Source organism: Chiloscyllium plagiosum, chromosome 14 (assembly GCF_004010195.1).
Source record: "Chiloscyllium plagiosum isolate BGI_BamShark_2017 chromosome 14, ASM401019v2, whole genome shotgun sequence".
Taxonomy (NCBI): Eukaryota; Metazoa; Chordata; class Chondrichthyes; order Orectolobiformes; family Hemiscylliidae; genus Chiloscyllium; species Chiloscyllium plagiosum.
In genome coordinates, this window is record NC_057723.1 from 63,829,294 (window position 1) to 63,849,358 (window position 20,065).

Here is a 20,065-nt window from a genome sequence, read left to right on the forward strand (position 1 = left end):
AACTGGCCGGTTTAGATTTGCCCTGCTTTTATTTGTAGGATGTAATTGGACAAATTTTCCATATTGTTGGGTAGATGCCAGTATTGGAACAACTTGGCAAAGGAAGTGGCAAATTCTGAAACACAAGTCTTCAGTGCTATTGACAGAATGTTGTCAGGGCCTGTAGCCTTTGCAGTATCCAGTGTCTCCAACCATTTCTTGATGTCATGTGGAATAAATTGAATTGGCTGAAGACTGGTATCTGAAATGCTGGGGACCACTGGAGGAGGCCGATATGAACCATCCACTTGGCACTTCTGTCTGAAGATTGCCGCAAACACTTCAGCCTGATCTTTTAAACTGATGTGTTGGGGTTTTCCATCATTGAGGATGGGGATATTTGTGGAGTTTCCTCCTCCAATGAGTCATCTAATCGTCCACTATCATTAATGACTGCATATGGCAGGATTGCAGAGCTTTACCTGATCCATTGGTTGTGGGATTGCTTAGCTCTGTCTATCACTTGCTGCTTATGCTGTTTGGCATTCAAGTAGCCCTGTTTGGTAGCTTCACCAGGTTGACATCCTCATCTTCAGGTATGCCTGATGCTGCTCCTAGCATGCCCTCCTGCACTATCCATTGAACCAGGGTTGATCCCTTGGCTTGATGGTAATGGTTGATTGGGGGATATGTCAGGCCGTAAAGTTATAGATTGTGCTGAAGTACAGTTCTGCTGCTGTTGATGGCCCCCATTGCCTGAAGGATGCCAAGACATGGGTTGCTAGATCTGTTTGAAGTCTGTCCCATTTAGCACAGTGACAGTGCCACACAACACGATGGACGTTATTCTCAATGTGAAGGCAGGACTTCCTGTCTACAAGGACTGTGCGGTGGTCGCTTTTACTGATACTAAGGTTGAGGTCAAGTATGTTTTTCCCTCTTGTTTATTCCTTCACCACCTGCCACAGACCCGTTTTGCAGCTACGTCCTTTAGGACCCGACCAGCTCGATCTGTAATCCTGCTGCCGAGCCACTCTAGGTGGTGGACATTGAAATCCCCCACCCAGAGTAACTTTTGTACCTTTGCCATCCTCAGTGCTTTCTCTAAGTAATGGAGTACCAATTCATCAGCTGATGGAGGACTGTACATGGTAATCAGTTTGCCCATGTTTAACCTGAAGCCAAGAGACTTCACGGGGTCCGGAATCAATGTTGAGAACTCCCAGGGCAGCTCTCACCTGACTGTATCCCACTGTGCCACCAACTCTACTGCTGTTGGGACTGCTGTGGTGGGGTTCGAACCTGTCCCCCCAGAACATTATATTACCTGGGTCTCTAGACTAATAGTCCAGTGAAAATACTGTTAGGCTATCACCTTCCCACTTTATCTCTATTGATGTTAATCCCAGTCACCCCTTTCCAACCACAGGAGAAAATGAGGTCTGCAGATGCTGGAGATCAGAGTCGAGAGTGTGGTGCTGGAAAAGCACAGCAGGTCAGGCAGCATCCAAGAAGCAGGAGAATCGACGTTTCGGGCATAAGCCCTTCATCAGGAATGATGAGCCCCTCATTTTGGATGAAGGGCTTATGCCCGAAAGGTCGATTCTCCTGCTCCTCGGAAGCTGCCTCTCCAACCACAGCCCCATATTACTGTCTGCATCTCAAACTGATTCCATCCAGTTTCATCATACTGTCACTCAGTAACCCCTTTCCCTCATTGCCTTGTGTTACAGACTGTATCTCTAACAATGTTCATCAGCTCCCCAACACTCTCACTCACCCTCTACACCTCGAGTGCCCTGTGTTAGTGACTGTATCTTTGCTTATGCTAACCCAGCTCCATCACATCAGTCAGAAACCCCTCTCCACCTCCACAACAATGTGTTATTGACTGTAAGTACCCTGTTTTACTGACTGTATGTTTACTGATGTTAATCAAACTGTCACTCAGAAATCCATGTCTCCCCATTGTGCTCAGATACTCTCTGGTGTTAATCCAGCATGGTCACACTGTCGGTCAATATCTGCACTCTCCCAATGCCCCGTGTTACTATCTGTATCTCTACTTTGGTTAATCCAGCTTGGCGACACTGTCTCTCAGTATTCCCTCTTCCCCTCAGTGCCCTGTATTACTGACTATCATAAGGAGATAGTGAGAACCTTGCCCTGAGGTCACAGTAGATGCAAAACCTGCCCCCACACCTCCCCCCTCACCTCTATCCAAAGCCCCAAAGTATCATTCCAAGTCTGGCAGAGATTCACATGCATTTTCTCTAACCTGACTTACTGCATCTGTTGCTTCTGATGTGATCTCCTCTACATTGGAGAGACCGAGTGCAAATTAGGGACCAGTTCAGGCAACGTCTATAATCTGTATGTTCCAATCAACCCCACCTTCTGGTTGCCATCCATTTCACTCCCCTTCCCATCCTGGACATCCTCCACTGTCAACACAAGGCTACATGGGAACTGGAGGAAGTATACCTCATCTTCCATTTGGGAGCTTACAACCTTATGGCTTAACATTGAATTCACCAGCTTCTAAATCTACCCCCACCTTCCCCCCCACAACCCGATTCCAGGTCCAGACCCCCTCTCTGCCCCACCCCCTTAACCTGACCCAACCATCTTCCTTCCACCTATGCTCTCCACCTTTCTCACCGACCAATCCCAATCACCTCCTACCTGTATCCACCTATTGCTATTCTGCTCACCTTACCCCCAGCCCCACTCCTCTCCTATTTATTTCTCAGTCCCCTTCCCCCTCTTCCTGTCCTGATGAAAGGTTCTGACCTGAAATGTCGACTCCCCTGCTCCTCTGATGCTGTTGACCTGCTGGCCACTCTCTATCCACACAGACTTTCACAGGGAATCTCATGCATATTTTTCCTTCTTGGACTTAAAAGTGGAAAATGGATATTGAGCACTGCTTTACATGTAACATACCAGGTGAATGTTATGACTTGAAGATCAAGTGTAATCTTGTGGTGAAAATTCAGTTACAGTAAACTGTCGAGGCCTACCTCAATGTCTGTTACAATCACCAGGAACTAAATTGCAGTAGTTGAGGTGAGATTCATGAGTCGAGAGCGTAGTGCTAGAAAAGCACAGCAGATCATCCGAGGAGCAGGAGAATCGACATTTCGGGCATAAACCCTTCATCAGGAATGAGGTTTGGGCCTGGGGGGGCTGAGAGATAAATGGGAGGGGGTGGGGTTAGGTGGAAGGTAGCTGAGAAAGTGATTGGTGGATGAAGGTGAGGTAGAAGGTGATGGGTCAGAGGGGGAAGTGATGGGCAGGTCTGGGGGGGGCGGTGCCAAGTTGGAGGCTTGGGACTGGGATAATGTGGGGGGAGGGGAAATGAGGAAGCTGTTGAAATCCATGTTGATCCCATGTGGTTGCAGGGTGCCAAGGTGGAATATGAGGCGTTCCAGGCATCGGGTGGTTAGGGTTTGGCAGTAGAGGAGGCCCAGGATCTGCATGTCGTTGACGGAGTAGGGGGAGAGAATTGAAGTGTTCAGCCACGGGTTGGTTGGTGCAGGTGTTCCAGAATGTTCTCTGAAATGATCCGCAAGAAGGCATCCTGACTCCCCGATGTAAAGGAGATCACACCAGATGCAACGGATGCAGTAGATGACATTGGTAGAGGTACAGGTAAATTTCTGATGGATATGGAAGGATCCCTTGGGGCCTTGGACGGAGGTGAGGGGAGTGGTGTGGGTGCAGGTTTTGCACTTGCTGTGGTGGCAGGGAAAGGTGCCAGGTGTGGGGTGTGGGCTAATGAGGCGTGTGGACCTGACAAGGGATTCGCTGAGGGAATGGTCTTTTCGGAATGCTGGTGGGGGTGGGGAGGGAAATATATCTCTGGTGGTGGGGTCTGTTTAGAGGTGGCAGAAATGGCGGAGGATGATGCATTGTATGTGGAGGTTTAGTGCTGGAAAAGCACAGCAACTTAGGCTAGTGCTGGATTTGTGAGGCAACTATCTATTAATCGATTTTTAGCAAATATATTAACGGCACATTTGCCTCATAAATACATAGGCTCCTATCTTGCCCCACTCCCCTACAGTCCCAAAGAGAGCAAGTTTGATGCTGAGAATTCTTGGCATATCAGTCAGAGTGGAGCCCTGGTGACTCCAGTTCATGATTGGCTGCTCACTTGGTCCCTTAGCACCCAACTGTATGTTTGTACCATAACCGCCTTGCTATGTCTTCCCTTTAGTATATTGGTACTTCAGCCAGAATCCCTATTGTATTACATTCTGAAGGAATCAGCCAGGATATTGAAGATTCCATTGGCAATCTCCCTAAACTTGGCACCCTCAATTAAATCGGACAATTCAGAGGTTTCCGATGAGATTAAGTAAAATAGTTACTTCAGAAAATTTAGACTATAGAATACCTAGTCTAACACTTGAGTAACTATTCAAGAAGGTCTGTAAGGAAAAGTCAGGGAACTAAAGATCGGTGAGCCTTATATCAATGGTGGGGAAATTGTTGAAGGGGATTCTGAGGGACAGGATTTACATAGTCATAGAGAGATGTACAGTACGGAAACAGACTTTTCGGTCCAACTCGTCCATGCTGACCAAATATCCCAACCCAATCTAGTCCCACCTGCCAGCACCTGGCCCATATCCCTCCAAACCCTTCCTATTCATATACCCATCCAAATGCCTTTTAAATGTTGAAATTGTACCAGCCTCCACCACTTCCTCTGGCAGCTCATTTCATACACGTACACCCTCTGCATGACAAAGTTGCCCCTTGGGTCCCTTTTTAATTTTTCCCCTCACACCCTAAACCTTTTCCCCCACCCCAGGGAAAAGACTTTGTCTATTTTTCCTATCCATAACATGACTTCCCAACTCCTGCACTCAATACTCTGACCGGTAAAGGAAAGCATACCAAACGCCTTCTTCACTATCCTATCCAGCTGCAACTCCACCTTCAAGAAGCTATGAACCTGCACTCCAAGGTCTTTTTGTTCAGCAACACTCCCCAGGACCTTACCATGAAGCGTACAAGTCCTGCTAAGATTTGCTTTCTCAAAATGCAACACCTTGCATTTATCTAAATTAAACTCCATCTGCCACTTCTCAGCCTATTGGCCAAATACATGTATTTGGAAAGGTAAGGACTGATTAAGGATAGTCAACATGGCTTTGTGTGTGGAAAATTGTGTCTCACTAACTTGATTGAATTTTTTGAAGAGGTGACAAAGAAGATAGATGAAAGCAGAGCGGTAGATATTATCTATATGGACTTCAGCAAGGTATTTGACAAGGTTCTACATGGTAGACTGCTTAGTAAGGTTAGGTCACATGGGATCCATGGGGAGTAAGCCAATTGGATACAAAATTAGCTTGAAGGTTGGAGACAGAGTGTGGGGATAGAAGGTTGGTTTTAAACTAGCGGCCTGTGACCAGCAGTGTGCCACAAGGACGGTGCCTGGTTCATTGCTTTTTGTTATTTATATAAAGCATTTGGATGTGAATATGGGAGGTACAGTTAGTAAGTTTGCAGATGACACTAAAATAGGTGGACAGTGAAGACGTTTATCTGAGAATACGATGGGACATTGATCAGATGAGCCAATAGGTTGAGGAGTGGCAGATGGAGTTTAATTTAGATAAATGTGAGGTGCTGCATTTTGGTATGGCAAACCAGGGCAGGACTTAAACAGTTAATGGTAGGGCTGTGGGGAGTTTTCCCAACAGAGAGAGACCAAGGGGTACAGGTGCATTGTTCCTTGAAAGTAGACAGGTTGGTAAAGAAAGCATTTGGCACACACTTGCCTTAATTGGTCAGAACCAATGAGTATAGGAGTTGGGATGTCATGTTGCGGCTGTACAGGACAGTGGTGAGACCACTTTTAGAATGCTATGTCCAATTGTGGTCGGCCTTCTACAGGAAGGATGTTGTTAAACTTGAGAGGGTGCAGAAAAGATTTACAAGGATTTTGGAGAGACTGGAGGTTTTGAGTTATAGAGAGAGGCTGAATAGGCTGGGGCTTTTGTTGCTGAGGCATGACCTTATAGAGATTTATAAAATCATAAGTGGCGTGGATAGGGTGAATAGACAAAGTCTTTTCCCTGGGGTGGGGGAGTTCAGAACTAGAGGGCATAGGTTTAAGGTGAGAGAGGTGTAGTCATTGTAATGAGGTCAGCCAGTGGTTAGCACTGCCGCCTCACAGCGCCAGAGATCCGGGTTCAATTCCTGACTCAGGCGACTGACTGTGTGGAGTTTGCACATTCTCCCCGTGTCTGCGTGGGTTTCCTCCGGGTGCTCCAGTTTCCTCCCACAGTCTAAAGATGTGCAGGTCATATGAATTGGCCATGCTAAATTGCCCGTAGTGTTAGGTAAAAAGGGGTAAACGTAGAGGAATGGGTGGGTTGCGCTTCGGCGGGTCGGTGTGGACTTGTTAGGCCGAAGGGCCTATTTCCACACTGTAAGTAATCTAATCAGGGAGAGCTGGCTGACAGACATAAACAGGAATGTAATAGATGCATTGTATTGTGGGTATTGAGTAAAGCTACTTCCTTCTCACTTTTCCAGAGTTCAGATGAAGAAGAGAGGCCTTTAAAGGCTATTAAATCCAAAGAGGTAATAGTGTATCACAATGACTTGCAGAAGAAAATAAATATACAAAAGCAGTAGCAGAGGTTCTGCTCACTCTGAGAGCTGGCTCTGAGGTTAGCTTTCCAGTATCAAGTACTAGTACATGTAAGTAAAGGGTGACTTGGTGATGGGATACTGGCCTCTGCGCAATTACTTCACCATGATTATTGCCATTTCTTTAAAGTAAGCATTCATTATTTCTGAAGAAGGGTGACTGGACCCAAAGTTAACTCTGCTTTCTCCCTCCACAAGTGCTGCCAGACCAATTGAGTTTTCCCAGAAACTACTGTTTTGATTCAATATTTCTTCTTGCATTTTTTTTCCCATGTAATGACTAATGCTAGGGGACTGCAGCTCACTCCTACTATTGACTTAGTTTCCTTTTTATTCCTCATCTCCATCAAGCTGATTCTACACCCTGATCTCCGGAATCAAAGTGTTCTCTAATTATTGCATAAATCCTATCTCTTGGTCATATTTTGTAGGAAAAGGAGAAAGAAGTATAAACGGGAGTGTCAGAGGTTCTGCTCACTCTGAGAGCTGGCTCTGAGCTAGCCTTTCCAGTATGAAGGGGGTCTTGGTGATGAGATATTGGCCTCTGTGGAATTATTTCAGTGGCAACGAAGGAAAAAAAAATGCTCCTGAAGAAATTGGCTCACAGCAGTTGTCTTTGAGTTTGCATAAGCATTTCTGGCATTGTGCCATTACATGGGAAGCTCAACTCATTCAATCCTGCCTCAAAGACTGGGCCCAGTATGTGGAAAAAATATGTTTTATTTTTCCAGGCAAATGACATTGAGGCAGATAAAAAGCAATGAGTAATTCTCCTGACAGCTTGCAGACCCACAGCTTTTTCGGTTATTTGGAGCCTAACATTTCCCAAGGCACCAGACACTAAAACCTTTCAAGAGTTGATGGAATTAGTTAAGGAATATTATGACCCCAAGTCTCCTCTAATTCTGAGACATAGTCAGTTTTACTAGGCAGTTTGAGAACTAGGGTAATCCATGTTGGGATTTTTGATGAGGTTAAAATGACTGGAAGAGGCATATGACTCTGGTTTAACCCATAAAGAGATGCTGCGAGACTGTTTGGTATGTGGGATTAATGATGTAACCATGTAAAACTGCCTACTAGCTGAAGCCCAGCTTGACTTCAAGCAGGCACTACAACTGGCTTATCTTTGGAAAAACCCCAAAACAAAGCCAAGCCTCAGCCAAACAGTTAAAATTTTCTTCATGTTTTGAGCTGGCAAGCCATTCTTGTTGTTGCTGGTATGTCAACTCAAGACAGCTAAAGATTCCTTCCATGCCTGAATTGAGTAAGAGAACTCATAGGTTGATATCTAGGAAAGTGTACACCCTGGAAAGCCCACCTGCACCTGGTTTGGAACAGTTAAGTTACTCAGCAACATCTAAATTAGAATCAATCAAAATAAGTGGCTGATTAAATGGTCAGTCAATTCCCATGGAGGTTGATACTGGTGCAGCTGTATCAGTGATTGCTAAAACAGTCTTCAACAAAATTCCCTCTGTGCTCCAAACCTTAAGTTTGCCTCAGACCTCAGCTAGACTGAGAACCTTTCCAGGGTAAGGCTAACATTTCAGTTCTGGTCTCTTATGAGAAACAGCTGGTTCAGTTTCCACTTTTTGTAGTTAAAGACTCAGGCCCAAGCCTGAAGGGGCAAAACTGGTTGAGAAAGGTTCACCTTGATTGGCTCAACATTTTTTGATATCAAAATGGCTGAGTGAAATCCTAACCAAATACCAGGAATTTTTTTAGGAAGGTCTAGGGGACTACCAGAGGAGAAAGTGAGAACTGCAGATGCTGGAGTGTCAGAGTTAAAAAGTATAGTGCTGGAAAAGCACAGCAGGTCAGGCAGCATCTGAACAGCAGGAGAATCGATGCTTTGGGCATAAGCCCCTTCATCAGGAATGTAGGGGGAGGGCTGCTGCTGAGAAATAAATAGAGGGTTGGGGTGGAGCTGGGGGCAAGGTAGCTGGGAAGGCAATAGGTGGATGCAGGTGGGGGGGTGATCGTGATAGGTCAGTGGGGAGGGTGGAGCAGTGGGAAGGAAGATGGACAGGTCAAGAGGCTGGTGCCAAGTTGGAGGATTGGATCTAGGATGAGGTGTGGGTAGGGGAGATTTAGAAACTGGTGAACTGGCGGAGCATTTCAGAGAACACCTCTGGGACACACACACCAAACAACCCCACCGCTCTGTGGCTGACCACTTCAAACTCCCCCTCCTACTTCCTCAAGGATATGCACGTCCTGGGCCTCCTCCACCACCAGATTAAAGTCACCTGTCAACTGCAGGAAGAACACGTTATCTTCCACCTCAGGGCCATACAGCCATTAGGCATCAACACTGACTTCACTGTTTCCTTATCTCCCCCTCCCCGACCTCATCCAGATCCAACCTCCTTTACATTCCTCATGCTTATGCTTGAAACGTTGACTCTCCTGCTCCTTGGATGTTGCCTGACCAGCTGTGCTTTTCCAACATCACACTTTTTGACTCAGACTATCAGAGGAGCCAAGACCACTTTGCATCTTGACCAGGAAGCAATTCCACGATTCTGCAAGTACTGCCCAGTGCCACTTGCCTTATTTGCAAAAGTAGAAGCAGAAATCAGGCTGGAAAGTGAAGGAAGTATCAAACCAGTCCAATTTCTGGGATAGGCAGCACCGATTGTAGTGATTGTGAAGCTCAATGGGTCAGTTTGCCTTTGTGGGGATTTTAAACAAATAGTAAACCGCTCCATTGGAGGATAAAGTGAGGACAATTGAAGGTACCCCGGCTCTCACGTCTGTACTGGAGCTCAGGTATTCCCTTGTATTAGTGAATTATTACGGACAGTTCATACGTCAGCTGGCCTCCATCCTGGCACCCTTGCACCTGCTATTGGAAAAGGGGCAGACTTGGAAATGGTCTCATAGCCAAGATGTAGCCTTGAGGGAAGTGAAGAAGCAGCGGTCATTATCCAAGGTGTTGACACAATGTGATCCCAAGGGAGATCTGGTGCTGACATGCAATGCCCCCCTGGACTATCAGGGTAGTGTGGCTTACAAAGAGTCAAATAGAATGAACGCCCAATAGCATACACTTCCTGGACTTTGGCTGATGCAGAGCACAAATATGCCCAGATAGAGAAGGGAGGTTTGATAGTCAACTTTGTGTGAGAAAGTTCCACCAATACCTTTACAGATGTAAATTTGTATTAGTAATCCCTGCTAGGAATACTCACAGAACACAAATCTATGGCATCTAAAGCACCAAGTCAAATTCAGCAGTGTGCTCTCATTCTAAGTGCATACCGGTACAAGTTGGAATACTGTCCAGGCGGCCATTAGCAAATGTGGATGCCTTGAGCCTCCCATTGGCAAATACAACATCAGTGTTCACCACTGGAAGAGCCCATTCTGGTTTTAAACTTTCTGGACACCCTTTCACCGCTGATGACAACTGACTGTGAATGCTCCAGTCCTGGCAAAACTAAAACAGATGGTGGTGATGGGTAACAAAAAGGCTAATCATAACCAGAACAGAAACCTTTCTGGACCCAACAAGACCAGATCACTGCAGAAGACAGCATTTTACTATGGGGGAGCAAGAGTGACTGTCCCAAGCAAAGGGGTCAGATACTGGCTGAACCCCAACCAGGGTCATCCAGGGGTTCGAAAATGAAGATGTTGGCAAGAAGTCATATCTGGTGGAACAGGACTGGAAGCAGACATAACTGGGGCAGTGCCCAGAATGACAATATTTACCACCAGCATTTGGGAATAGCCAGGTAAACCCTGGACTCAGTTACACATCAACTGTGCTGGCCCTGTCATGAGCTCAATGCTCTTACTCATTGTGAGCGCCCATTCAAAATACATAGAGTTCATTCGTCAAACACGGGGATGACAACAGAAAAGCTGTGAGCATCTTTTATGAGACATGAGCTCGCAGGGCATCATTTACCAGCAGGGAATTCAAGTATTTCCTAAAGTTGAATGGTATTCGGGCATATAAGGGCAGCTCCATACCATCCATCATCCAATGGCCTGGCAGAAAGAGCAGTCCAAACTTTGAAGACAGGCTTAAAGAAGCAACCTACAGCTTTACTCTATACCAAACTGTCCCAGTTCCCCTTTGAGTACCGGACCACCCCTCATGTAACTACAGGGACAGCTCCAGCAGAGTGTTAATGGGGAGAAGACTCTGCACCAGGTTAAATCTGGACTGGGGGGGGAGGGTGAAACACCATCAGGAACACCAAATGCAAGACACAAGACTCCTCCAAGTGAGAGACACAGTTTATTTCAGGGGATGAAACCATGGAAATAGCCCTGCATGCGTAGGAGGCATGGTCGATGCTAGGTCAGGTCCCTTACAAGGTTTGGGGAGGTGAGAAGGTCCTGATCCAGCACATGGACCACATGAAAGTTGCAAACCCACAGACAGGTCAAGAGCAAAATGTAATCTGCACCTCAGAACAGCCCAAGAATGCTGTTGGAGTCCATGGGCTCTCTCACTCGGTCTAACGTTGAAGAAACCTCAGAATCTGAGATGGAGACAGCATATGTCGCACCTTGATACCTTTACTGCCTGAAGAAGACAATGTATTTCTTCCAAGACACTTCAGGTGCAAGAGGCCTGATACACACCGTCTGTTTCTGAGGCTCAGATAGAGGAATAAGGCCTGGTGTGAAAATGCTCCAGGACAGGCTACAAGAAAACAAACAGGCCACGGTTCCAGCCTTAGAGGGTCTTAAAAGCAGGGAGCTTTTTCATGCAGAGGGTGGTGCGTGAATGGAATGAGGTGAGAGAGAGGAAGTGGTGGAGATGGGTACAATTACAACATTTCAAATGCATCTGGAGTGGTATATGAAAAGTAAGGGTTTAGAGGAATATGGGCCAAATGCTGGCAAGGGGACGAAGTCAGATGGGATGTCTGGACAAGTTGGACCGAAGGGACTGTTTCCATGCTGTATGACTCCATAATTCTATATCTGACCTCCAACTTATTTCACATATTGCCTAACTGCATCAATCAGTTTCCGATTTAACACTCCCTGTCACTCATGGTGGTATTCCATACCCTTCCCTGCTTCAGGCCCTCTCCTGCCTTCTGCTGCCCTCTTTCCCTCCTCTCTAGATTCACTGTCTCCATTACCCAACTCCAGATCTGAAAACATCCCCACTCTGGATCTGACCCTCCTTCCCACACTCAGTTTCTGCCCTTCACATGCTTCAGACCCAATTTGCCTTCTTCCTGTCCCTTCCCTTGCTCTGTGCCTGATCTGCCTCTGTTCTCTACCCTTCAGGAAAACCTACCCCATTCCTCCACCGCCAGATCCAACCAACAATGCCATCCCCTCCATGGATCTGACAACTACCCTCACCCGCCTTCCACATAAACTGATTTCTGCCATCCCTGGCATCCTGCTCTGGATTCCTCCTACAGTCCAAAGATGTGTAGGTTAGATGGACTGGCTATGCTAAATTGTCCACATTGTCCAGGCATTTGCAGGTTAGGTGGATTAGCCATGGGGAATGCAGGGTTACAGGGAGAGATTTGGGTGGGGGGCAGGTCTGGGTGGGATGCTCTTTGGAGGGTTAGTGTGGACTCGACGAGCTGAATGGCCTGCTTCCATACTGTAGGGATTCAATGATCCTAAAGATTTCAATCCAGGTCTCCAGAACATTACCTGGGTTTTGGATTAATAGTCTAATGCCAGTACCACTAAGCTATCACCTCCCCATGTCATTTCCATGTGATTACAAACTGAATATTAACATCTCAATGATGGTGACGTGAGCATCAATGACTTTAAAAAGAGGCTAATTCTGGCTCAAGATGACCCACAATTTTGGCTGTGGGAGGAGGGAAACATTCTTCATCATCTGTCACGTCAGTGTGGTGATGTTGTCCTCTCAATGTAAGGTTACAACGAACAAGAACAAAGAACAGGAACGGACCCCAAGACTACATGATGCCTTTCTGAACTGAAAACATACTGCCTCAACAGAATCCATATCCCTTTTTTCCCTGCCAATACATATTTCTGTCAAGGTGCCTCTTAAAATTTGCCATTGTATCCGGCTTCACCACCTCCTCTGGAATTATATTTTAGGTACTTACTTGCCTCTCATCTCTTTTAAACTTACCTCTTTTTACTTTAAACCTAGGTCCCCTGGTAATTGACATTTCTACCTTGGGAAAAAGACTATCTACGTCTCACATAATTTTGTAAACATCTATCAGGTCACCCTTCAGCCTCCGATGTTAAGTGAAAACAAACCAGGTTTGTCCAATCTCTCCTCATAGCTAGTACCTTCCAAACCAGGCAACCTCCTGGTTAACTATTTATGTAGCCTCTCCAAAGTCTCCATATCCTTTGCATAATGTGGCAACCAGAACTGTACCCCAAATTCCAAATGTGGGCGACACGGTGGTTAGCACTGCTGCCTCACAGCGCCAGAGATCTGGGTTCAATTCCCGCCTCTGGCGACTGACTGTGTGGAGTTTGCACATTCTCCCCATGTCTGCGTGGGTTTCCTCCGGGTGCTCCGGTTTCCTCCCACAGTCCAAAGATGTGCAGGTCAGGTGAATTGGCCATGCTAAATTGCCCGTAGTGTTAGGTGAAGGGGTAAATGTATGGGTGGATTGCGCTTCGGCGGGTCGGTGTGGACTTGTTGGGCTGAAGGGCCTGTTTCCACACTGTAAGTAATCTAATCTAAGGTTCTATACAGCTGCAACATGACTTGCCAATTTTTATACCCTATGCCCCAACTGATGAAGGCAAGCATGACATTCACCTCTTGACCACCTTATCCACTTCTGATCCACTACATTTCGTGGTTGATGTGGGTTTGAGAATGGGAAGGGGGTCAGAGCGCAGCAGGAACCGCCTTGCTGATGCAATGTGCTGGTCACACAGCCAGCATGGTACCTTCACCACGTTGGTGTCCAAGGTGAGGTTGAAGCTGAGAGAATACTGGAGATATGGTTCTCGTTATCAGGGTGTAGTCTATCTTATTGTGTGGAGGAGTGTGTGCAGCCCTTACCTGCAGGGTATACCACCACTGACTGTTCTCAGTGTTGAAAACCTCCCCTGCTTCTTGTGTTCCCAACATGGGTTATTTCCAGCATGGGACCAGTGCCCAGTTGCTAGTCGGGTGGTAGTCACTGTAGCTGCCTTCCTCAGGTGGATGAGGGAGGACGGGGTCACAGGCAAGACCAGGAGTAACAGGAGGCCAAGAGACACCCTGATCAAGGAGAATTTGCAACTGCAAGGCCACTCATGATTTGGAGGTGCTGGTGTTGGACTGGGGTGTACAAAGTTAAAAGTCACACAATACCAGGTTATAGTCCAAAATATTTAATTGTAAGCACACTAGTTTTTGGAGCGGCAGTCCTTCATCAGGTGGTTCACAACCACCTGATGAAGGAGCGGCGCTTCGAAAGCTAGTGCTTCCAATTAAACCTGTTGGACTATAACCTGGTGTTGTGTGATTTTTAACTCAGAGTGTGTGGTATGCACAGGAGGAGAAAGTGAGGTCTGCAGATGCTGGAGATCAAAGTTGAAACTTTATTGCTGGAACAGCCCGACCTCAAATTCACCTGGTCCACCCCGACCTCAAATTCACCTGGACAGTCGTTGGACTATAACCTGGTGTTGTGTGATTTTTAACTCAGAGTGTGTGGTATGCACAGGAGGACCAGAGATGTTCATCCCTCTTACATTTCCTGGGAAGAGTGAGGCACATCGTTGGCCTTCGCTCTGTATGTCTCAGGACAATATAAAAAAAACTGTGTCAGATTTCAGAACTGGGCCTGAGGACTGAAGGAGTTGGGTTGGGGGGGGGAGGTGGTGGAAGAACATCCCCTAATTCCAATGATGTTAACCAGCTCCCTCACAGTCACTCTGTAACCACTCTCCAACCAAAGCCCTGTGTTACTGTCTGTATCTCTACTGATGTTAATCTAGATCCCTCACACTGTCATTCAGTAACCCCTAGAGCCCTGTGTTAAGGAATGTATCTTTAGTGGTGTTTATTGAGTTCCCTCACACTTGGTTGAGCTTAATCATTCTATTCTGTATTTAGTGTAAACACAGTTGCAAATCGTCATGCAGTGACCAGTTATCATGGAAGAAGAGTTACCTCAAATTTGATGGATCCGTTATGTGCACTGTCAAAAGCATTGAAGAGGTAATGCGCATACATGCTGGCATCTGGAAGAAAAGACAGACGTAATAAGAAATCATTCACCGGAGCCTAGAACTGGTCACAATTATGGATAGTCATCTCTGTAACTGCTTTCTGCAATAATTCATTCAAATCTTTGACTGCTGTCTTTAGTAATTCCATATGTCTTTTACTGCTCTCTGTAATAATTGATTACATTCTGTTAGTCTCTTACAATTCATCACAGCCTGAAGCTGCACTTCATAATAAATCACTGCAGTTTGAAGATGTTTTCTGTAATAATTCATTACAGCCTGTATTACTCTGTTATACCCTGTTCATGTACTCTAACATCTACTCTGTTCTAATTCACTGCAGTCTGTAACTTCACTCTAATAATAATTACGGTTTGTAAATGCACTCTGTAATAATTCCTTACAGTTTGTTTTTCTGTATTCTAAAACAATATATTGCACGCTGTAACTGGTCTCTGTTATAATAAATTAAAGTCTGTAACTGCTCTATTATAATACACTGCATCTGTAACAGCATTTTACATTAATCCCTCAGACTGTAATTGCTATCTATAATAATTTATTACACTCTGTAACTAATCCCTGCAATAATAAATTACAGTCTGTAACTTTAGTCTCTAGCTGCTCTCTACAATAATTATCTACTGTCTCCAACTGCTCTCTATTGTAATTCAGTTACAGTTTGTATCTATTCACTGTAAAAATTAATTATTAGCCATTACTATGCGATTGTTTAATTTATGAGAATGTGCCCTTGGGATCTTTTTGATTTAGATTCCCTTTGCAGTAATGTTGGAGGTTTCTTTCCTGGATCTGTCTCAGGGCCCTCCTAGCTGAGCTATCTGATATGCATGGTGGGCAGTTGTTCTGGTTTAACTCCATGGTTTAACAGGCAGCCTGCACCTATTGTTGTAATTCAGATTGAAGGCTGGTGCTTGGGGTTGTGTGCGGAACAAGACTTGACCAGTCAGAGCAGAGGACACCACCTGAGAGTGAAGTGGGAAAGTTCAGTAGAAAATATAACCCTCAGATTCATGGGCTCGCGTTAGAGCCAAAATATCAACAATACCATTTTAAATTCGCCATGAACCTTCACCCTTTCAATTGTAGGAGAGATGGTATGTGTGGTGAGTAACCAATCTGCTTCCATGATTTAGTCAATCATCGAAATATGATAATGAGCCAGCACAGTTCTGGTTTTCACTCTATTCCAACAGAGATTCTGGCCAAGTGGGTTTTGGGAACCCATCAGCTGAAGGGTGCATAGAACAGGTACCTGGATTCACATCACTGCTTGGGGGTCAGCTGGAGCAGGAATGCCACATCTAACACTCTGGTCCGATAAAATAATCTGTTTCTGCTCTGGGATCAGACACAAATCAACATCTGCACTGACAATCTGATTCCTTGCAAACACGTCCTGTTCCATCAACCCTCTGCCAAACTATCAGATAGGAAGCAGCAACCTTCTTTCTTTTCACCAATCTCTTGCACCCCTCATCATCCAATTCCTGATTGTGAGGGTTACCTACTTTTTGTGACTCTCAGTTGAGCTGGCTGTGAAGCTAAACACTTTCCATTCACTCCCCTCCAGTAGCTTTGGGTATTCAAGAAGGACAGGGTGTGGTTGAAGAAGTTAGCCATGATTCTTCAAATGTAACTTTGATGGATTCCTTTCAGAAAAAGAATATTTTGGAAAACACTACCTGAGGAAGATGACAGATGATGTTTAGTCTTTGCAGGTAGATTGGGAAGGTCAGGTGACCTTGGAGCCTGTATTTCATAATGCTCTCTATCACCAGAGAAACACCCACCTTCTGCCTGGGTCTGTTCAGAGCAGTATGAAGGCAATTACTTGGTATTTCCATTATAATTGCTTCAGGACTGGCAGATGATAAACTAAGTGAGCTTGGGTTTTCATTCTTCAAACAACTCTCATTACCTCAAGCTGCTCATTTCATGGATTCAGGACCTTATGAAACAACAATTGGAGTTTCCTTGTATATTGGAATGTTTTGATGGAACTATCACTCACCTCCCTGTGGAAAGAACTGTGAATAAATTTGCTTAAAGGTCTCCTCATTGACAACTCCACTGGGACATTCCTGGGGAAAAAAGAACAAACAACAAATGAAATGAAGCTTGGAGATGCGGAATTCGAGGACCAATGTTCAATGACTTGAGGGAAAATTACATTGAGCTTTGGTGAATGAGACCCTGAGAATGCAGACCAAACGATTCTGAGGTAGCTTGTTCATTTGGATACAGAGAAGATGCTCTCCCTGTTGAAGATATCTAGAATCAAGGGACATAAACAACAAGGTACCCATTTGGAGAGAGAGAGGAGGATGAATTTATTCTCCCAGAGGAACATTAAGTTTTGGAAGTTGCTCAAGAGCAGTGGAGACTGATTCATTGAATCTATTCAAAAGGCTGAATATTTAAGGCTTGCTCCAGCGAGTTAATTATAAAAGATTTTTACTGAACAAATCCATGGTGACTCTTCTGATTCCATCCTGCAAAGACCACATTATTACAATTTATTTTACTTTTGGTCTGTCGGCTTAAAGAGGAATTGGAGCATGATGAGAGTTGAAGACCATGTTGTCCTGTCCTACAATCCTGAGTGTGGAAACAGGCCATTCGGCCCAAAAAGTCCACACTGACCCTCCGAAGAGTAATCCACCCAGACTCACCTTCCTACCCTTTTACTCCTGACTAATACACCTAACCTATACACCCCTGAACACTATGGGCAATTTGGCATGGCCAATTCACCTAACCTGCGCATCTTTTGGACTGTCGGAAAAAAAACTGGAGCACCCAGAGGAAACCCACACAGACAGTCGCCCGAGACTGGAATTGAACCTGGTTTCCTGGCATTGCGGGGTCGCATGCTAACCACTGAACCATCATGCTGTCCTGGAACAGTGAGAGCAAAAAACAGATAGTCCAGAACTGAAAGACTCTGAACGTGGGAACAATTGCTCAACAACAACGTTTTGATTGGCTTCTGACTAGATGACCATAGTTTGCGTGCGGTCAGTGGTCCAGAAACCTCTAGCCTGCAAAGAGAAAGTATGAAGAATCTCCTGCTCTCTTCTGTGTGGAGGTACTAGAAACAGATAACCTGTAACAGATAGCTGGCTGCCATTCACTTTCCCCTGCAAGCTGCCTGTTGAAGGACGAATAAAAACATCTTCAGAGACGTTGAAAGGACAAATTCTCAACCAGTGAATGATTGCCTGAACATCAACGGGGAGACAAGCTTGTGCCAACATCAAAGAATCAAAAGGAAGCAAGAGCAAGCAGCTCACTGAATCCTGTGGTCCATCCTGGTGCTTGAAAAGTGTGGGCCAGGTTTTACAAGGTGTGGCACAAACAGTGGCAATCTCACACAGATTGCCACTGTGTCCCTTTGTTTTGTGAAAGGAGAGAGCTCCAGATTTCTGACAGGAGATTCTACTCAGGGGTCCCTGAGAAAACGTGGAGCCTGTACTTTCATACTGACCGTGCTTTTAGAGTGAAGGAGGGCAGGGTATCAGGTGGGATGGGCAAGCAAGTGCCAAATATGAGTGGTGACAGCTGGGTACATAGAACATAGAAAAATACAGCGCAGTACAGGTCCTTTGGCCCTCGATGTTGTGCCGATCCAAGCCCACCTAACCTACACTAGCCCACTATCCTCCATATGCCTATCCAATGCCCGTTTAAATGCCCATAAAGAGGGAACGTCCACCACTGCTACTGGCAGGGCATTCCATGAACTCACGACTCGCTGAGTAAAGAATCTACCCCTAACATCTGTCCTATACCTACCACCCCTTAATTTAAAGCTATGCCCACTCCTTGCCACAGAGTGCTGTAGAGACAGAGTTCTTGTGTATGTTTAAACTGAGATAGATTCTTGATCAGTTGGAGAATCAAGCGCTACAGGGAAAGGGGCAAGGAAGTGGAATGAGGACTGTTGGATCAGCCACGTATCAAGGAATGTTGGACCAGCAGGCTCGAGTGGCTGGAAGGTATGCTCCTGGCTCTATTTCTTATAGTCTTAATACATTCTCCTAGACATTGGACTCCATTTGCCACCTTTCTGCCCAGTTCTGCAGCTTATCTTTATCCCGCTGTAACCTGACACATCCTTCCTCACTGTCAACAACTCCACCGACTTTCGCATTATCCGCAAACTTGCTCACCCAACCTTCTAGCCCCTCCTCCAGGTCATTTATAAAACTGACAAACAGCAATGCTCCCAAAACAGATCCTTGTGGAACACCGCTAGTAACTGCACTCCAAGATGAACCTTTACCATCAACTACTACCCTCTGTCTTCTTCCAGCCAGCCAATTCCTAATCCAAACCTCCAACTCACCCTCAATGCCATACCACCGTATTTTTTGCAGTAGCCTACCATGGGGAACCTTATCAAACGCCTTACTAAAATCCATATACACCACATCTACCGCTTTACCCTCGTCCACCTCCTTAGCCACCTTCTCAAAGAATTCAATAAGGTTTGTGAGGCACGACCTGCCCTTCACAAAACCATGTTGACTATCCTTGATCTCATTATCCCTATCCAGATGTTCATAAATCCTATCCCTTACAATTCTCTCTAAGACTTTGCCCACAAAAGAAGTGAGACTCACCGGCCTATAGTTACTAGGGTTATCCCTACTCCCCTTCTTGAACAAGGGAACCACATTTGCTACCCTCCAGTCTTCTAGCACTATTCCTGTAGACAACGAGGACATAAAAATCAAGGCCAATGGCTCTGCAAACTCCTCCCTTGCTTCCCAGAGAATCCTAGGATAAATGCCATCAGGCCCAGGGGACTTATCTATTTTCACCCTTTCCAGAATTTCCAACACCTCTTCCATACATACCTCAAAGCCGTCCATTTTAATTAATTGTGACTCAGTATTCACATCGGCAACAATGTCCTGTTCCTGATTGAATGCTGACGAAAAGTATTCATTCAGAGTCTCCCCAATCTCCTCAGCCTCCACATGCAACTTCCCACTACTATCCTTGACTTGACCTATTCCTACCCTAGTCATTCTTTTATTCCTGACATACCTATAGAAAGCCTTTGGGTTTTCCCTAATCCTACCAACTAAGGACTTTTTATGTCCCCTCCTTGCTGCTCTTAGCTCTCTCTTCAGATCCTTCCTGGCTACCTTATAACTCTCAATCGCCCCAATTGAACCTTCACGCATCATTTTTACATAGGCCGCCCTCTTCC

The 20,065-nt window shown here is 45.5% G+C and overlaps 1 protein-coding gene across 4 annotated transcripts in view; it reads right to left on the bottom strand.

The window, feature by feature from the left end:
* LOC122556773 (Kv channel-interacting protein 1-like) overlaps window positions 1-20,065 on the bottom strand; it is a 315,700-nt gene that overhangs the window by 36,808 nt on the left and 258,827 nt on the right. For all 4 annotated transcript variants that reach the window (XM_043703920.1, XM_043703919.1, XM_043703921.1 and 1 more), the window contains exons 3-4: window positions 16,856-16,925; window positions 14,762-14,832 (exon numbers count right to left, since the gene is read on the bottom strand). In XM_043703920.1, the coding sequence (XP_043559855.1) occupies window positions 14,762-14,832; window positions 16,856-16,925 (141 nt within the window). The remainder of the gene's footprint in view (window positions 1-14,761; window positions 14,833-16,855; window positions 16,926-20,065) is intronic.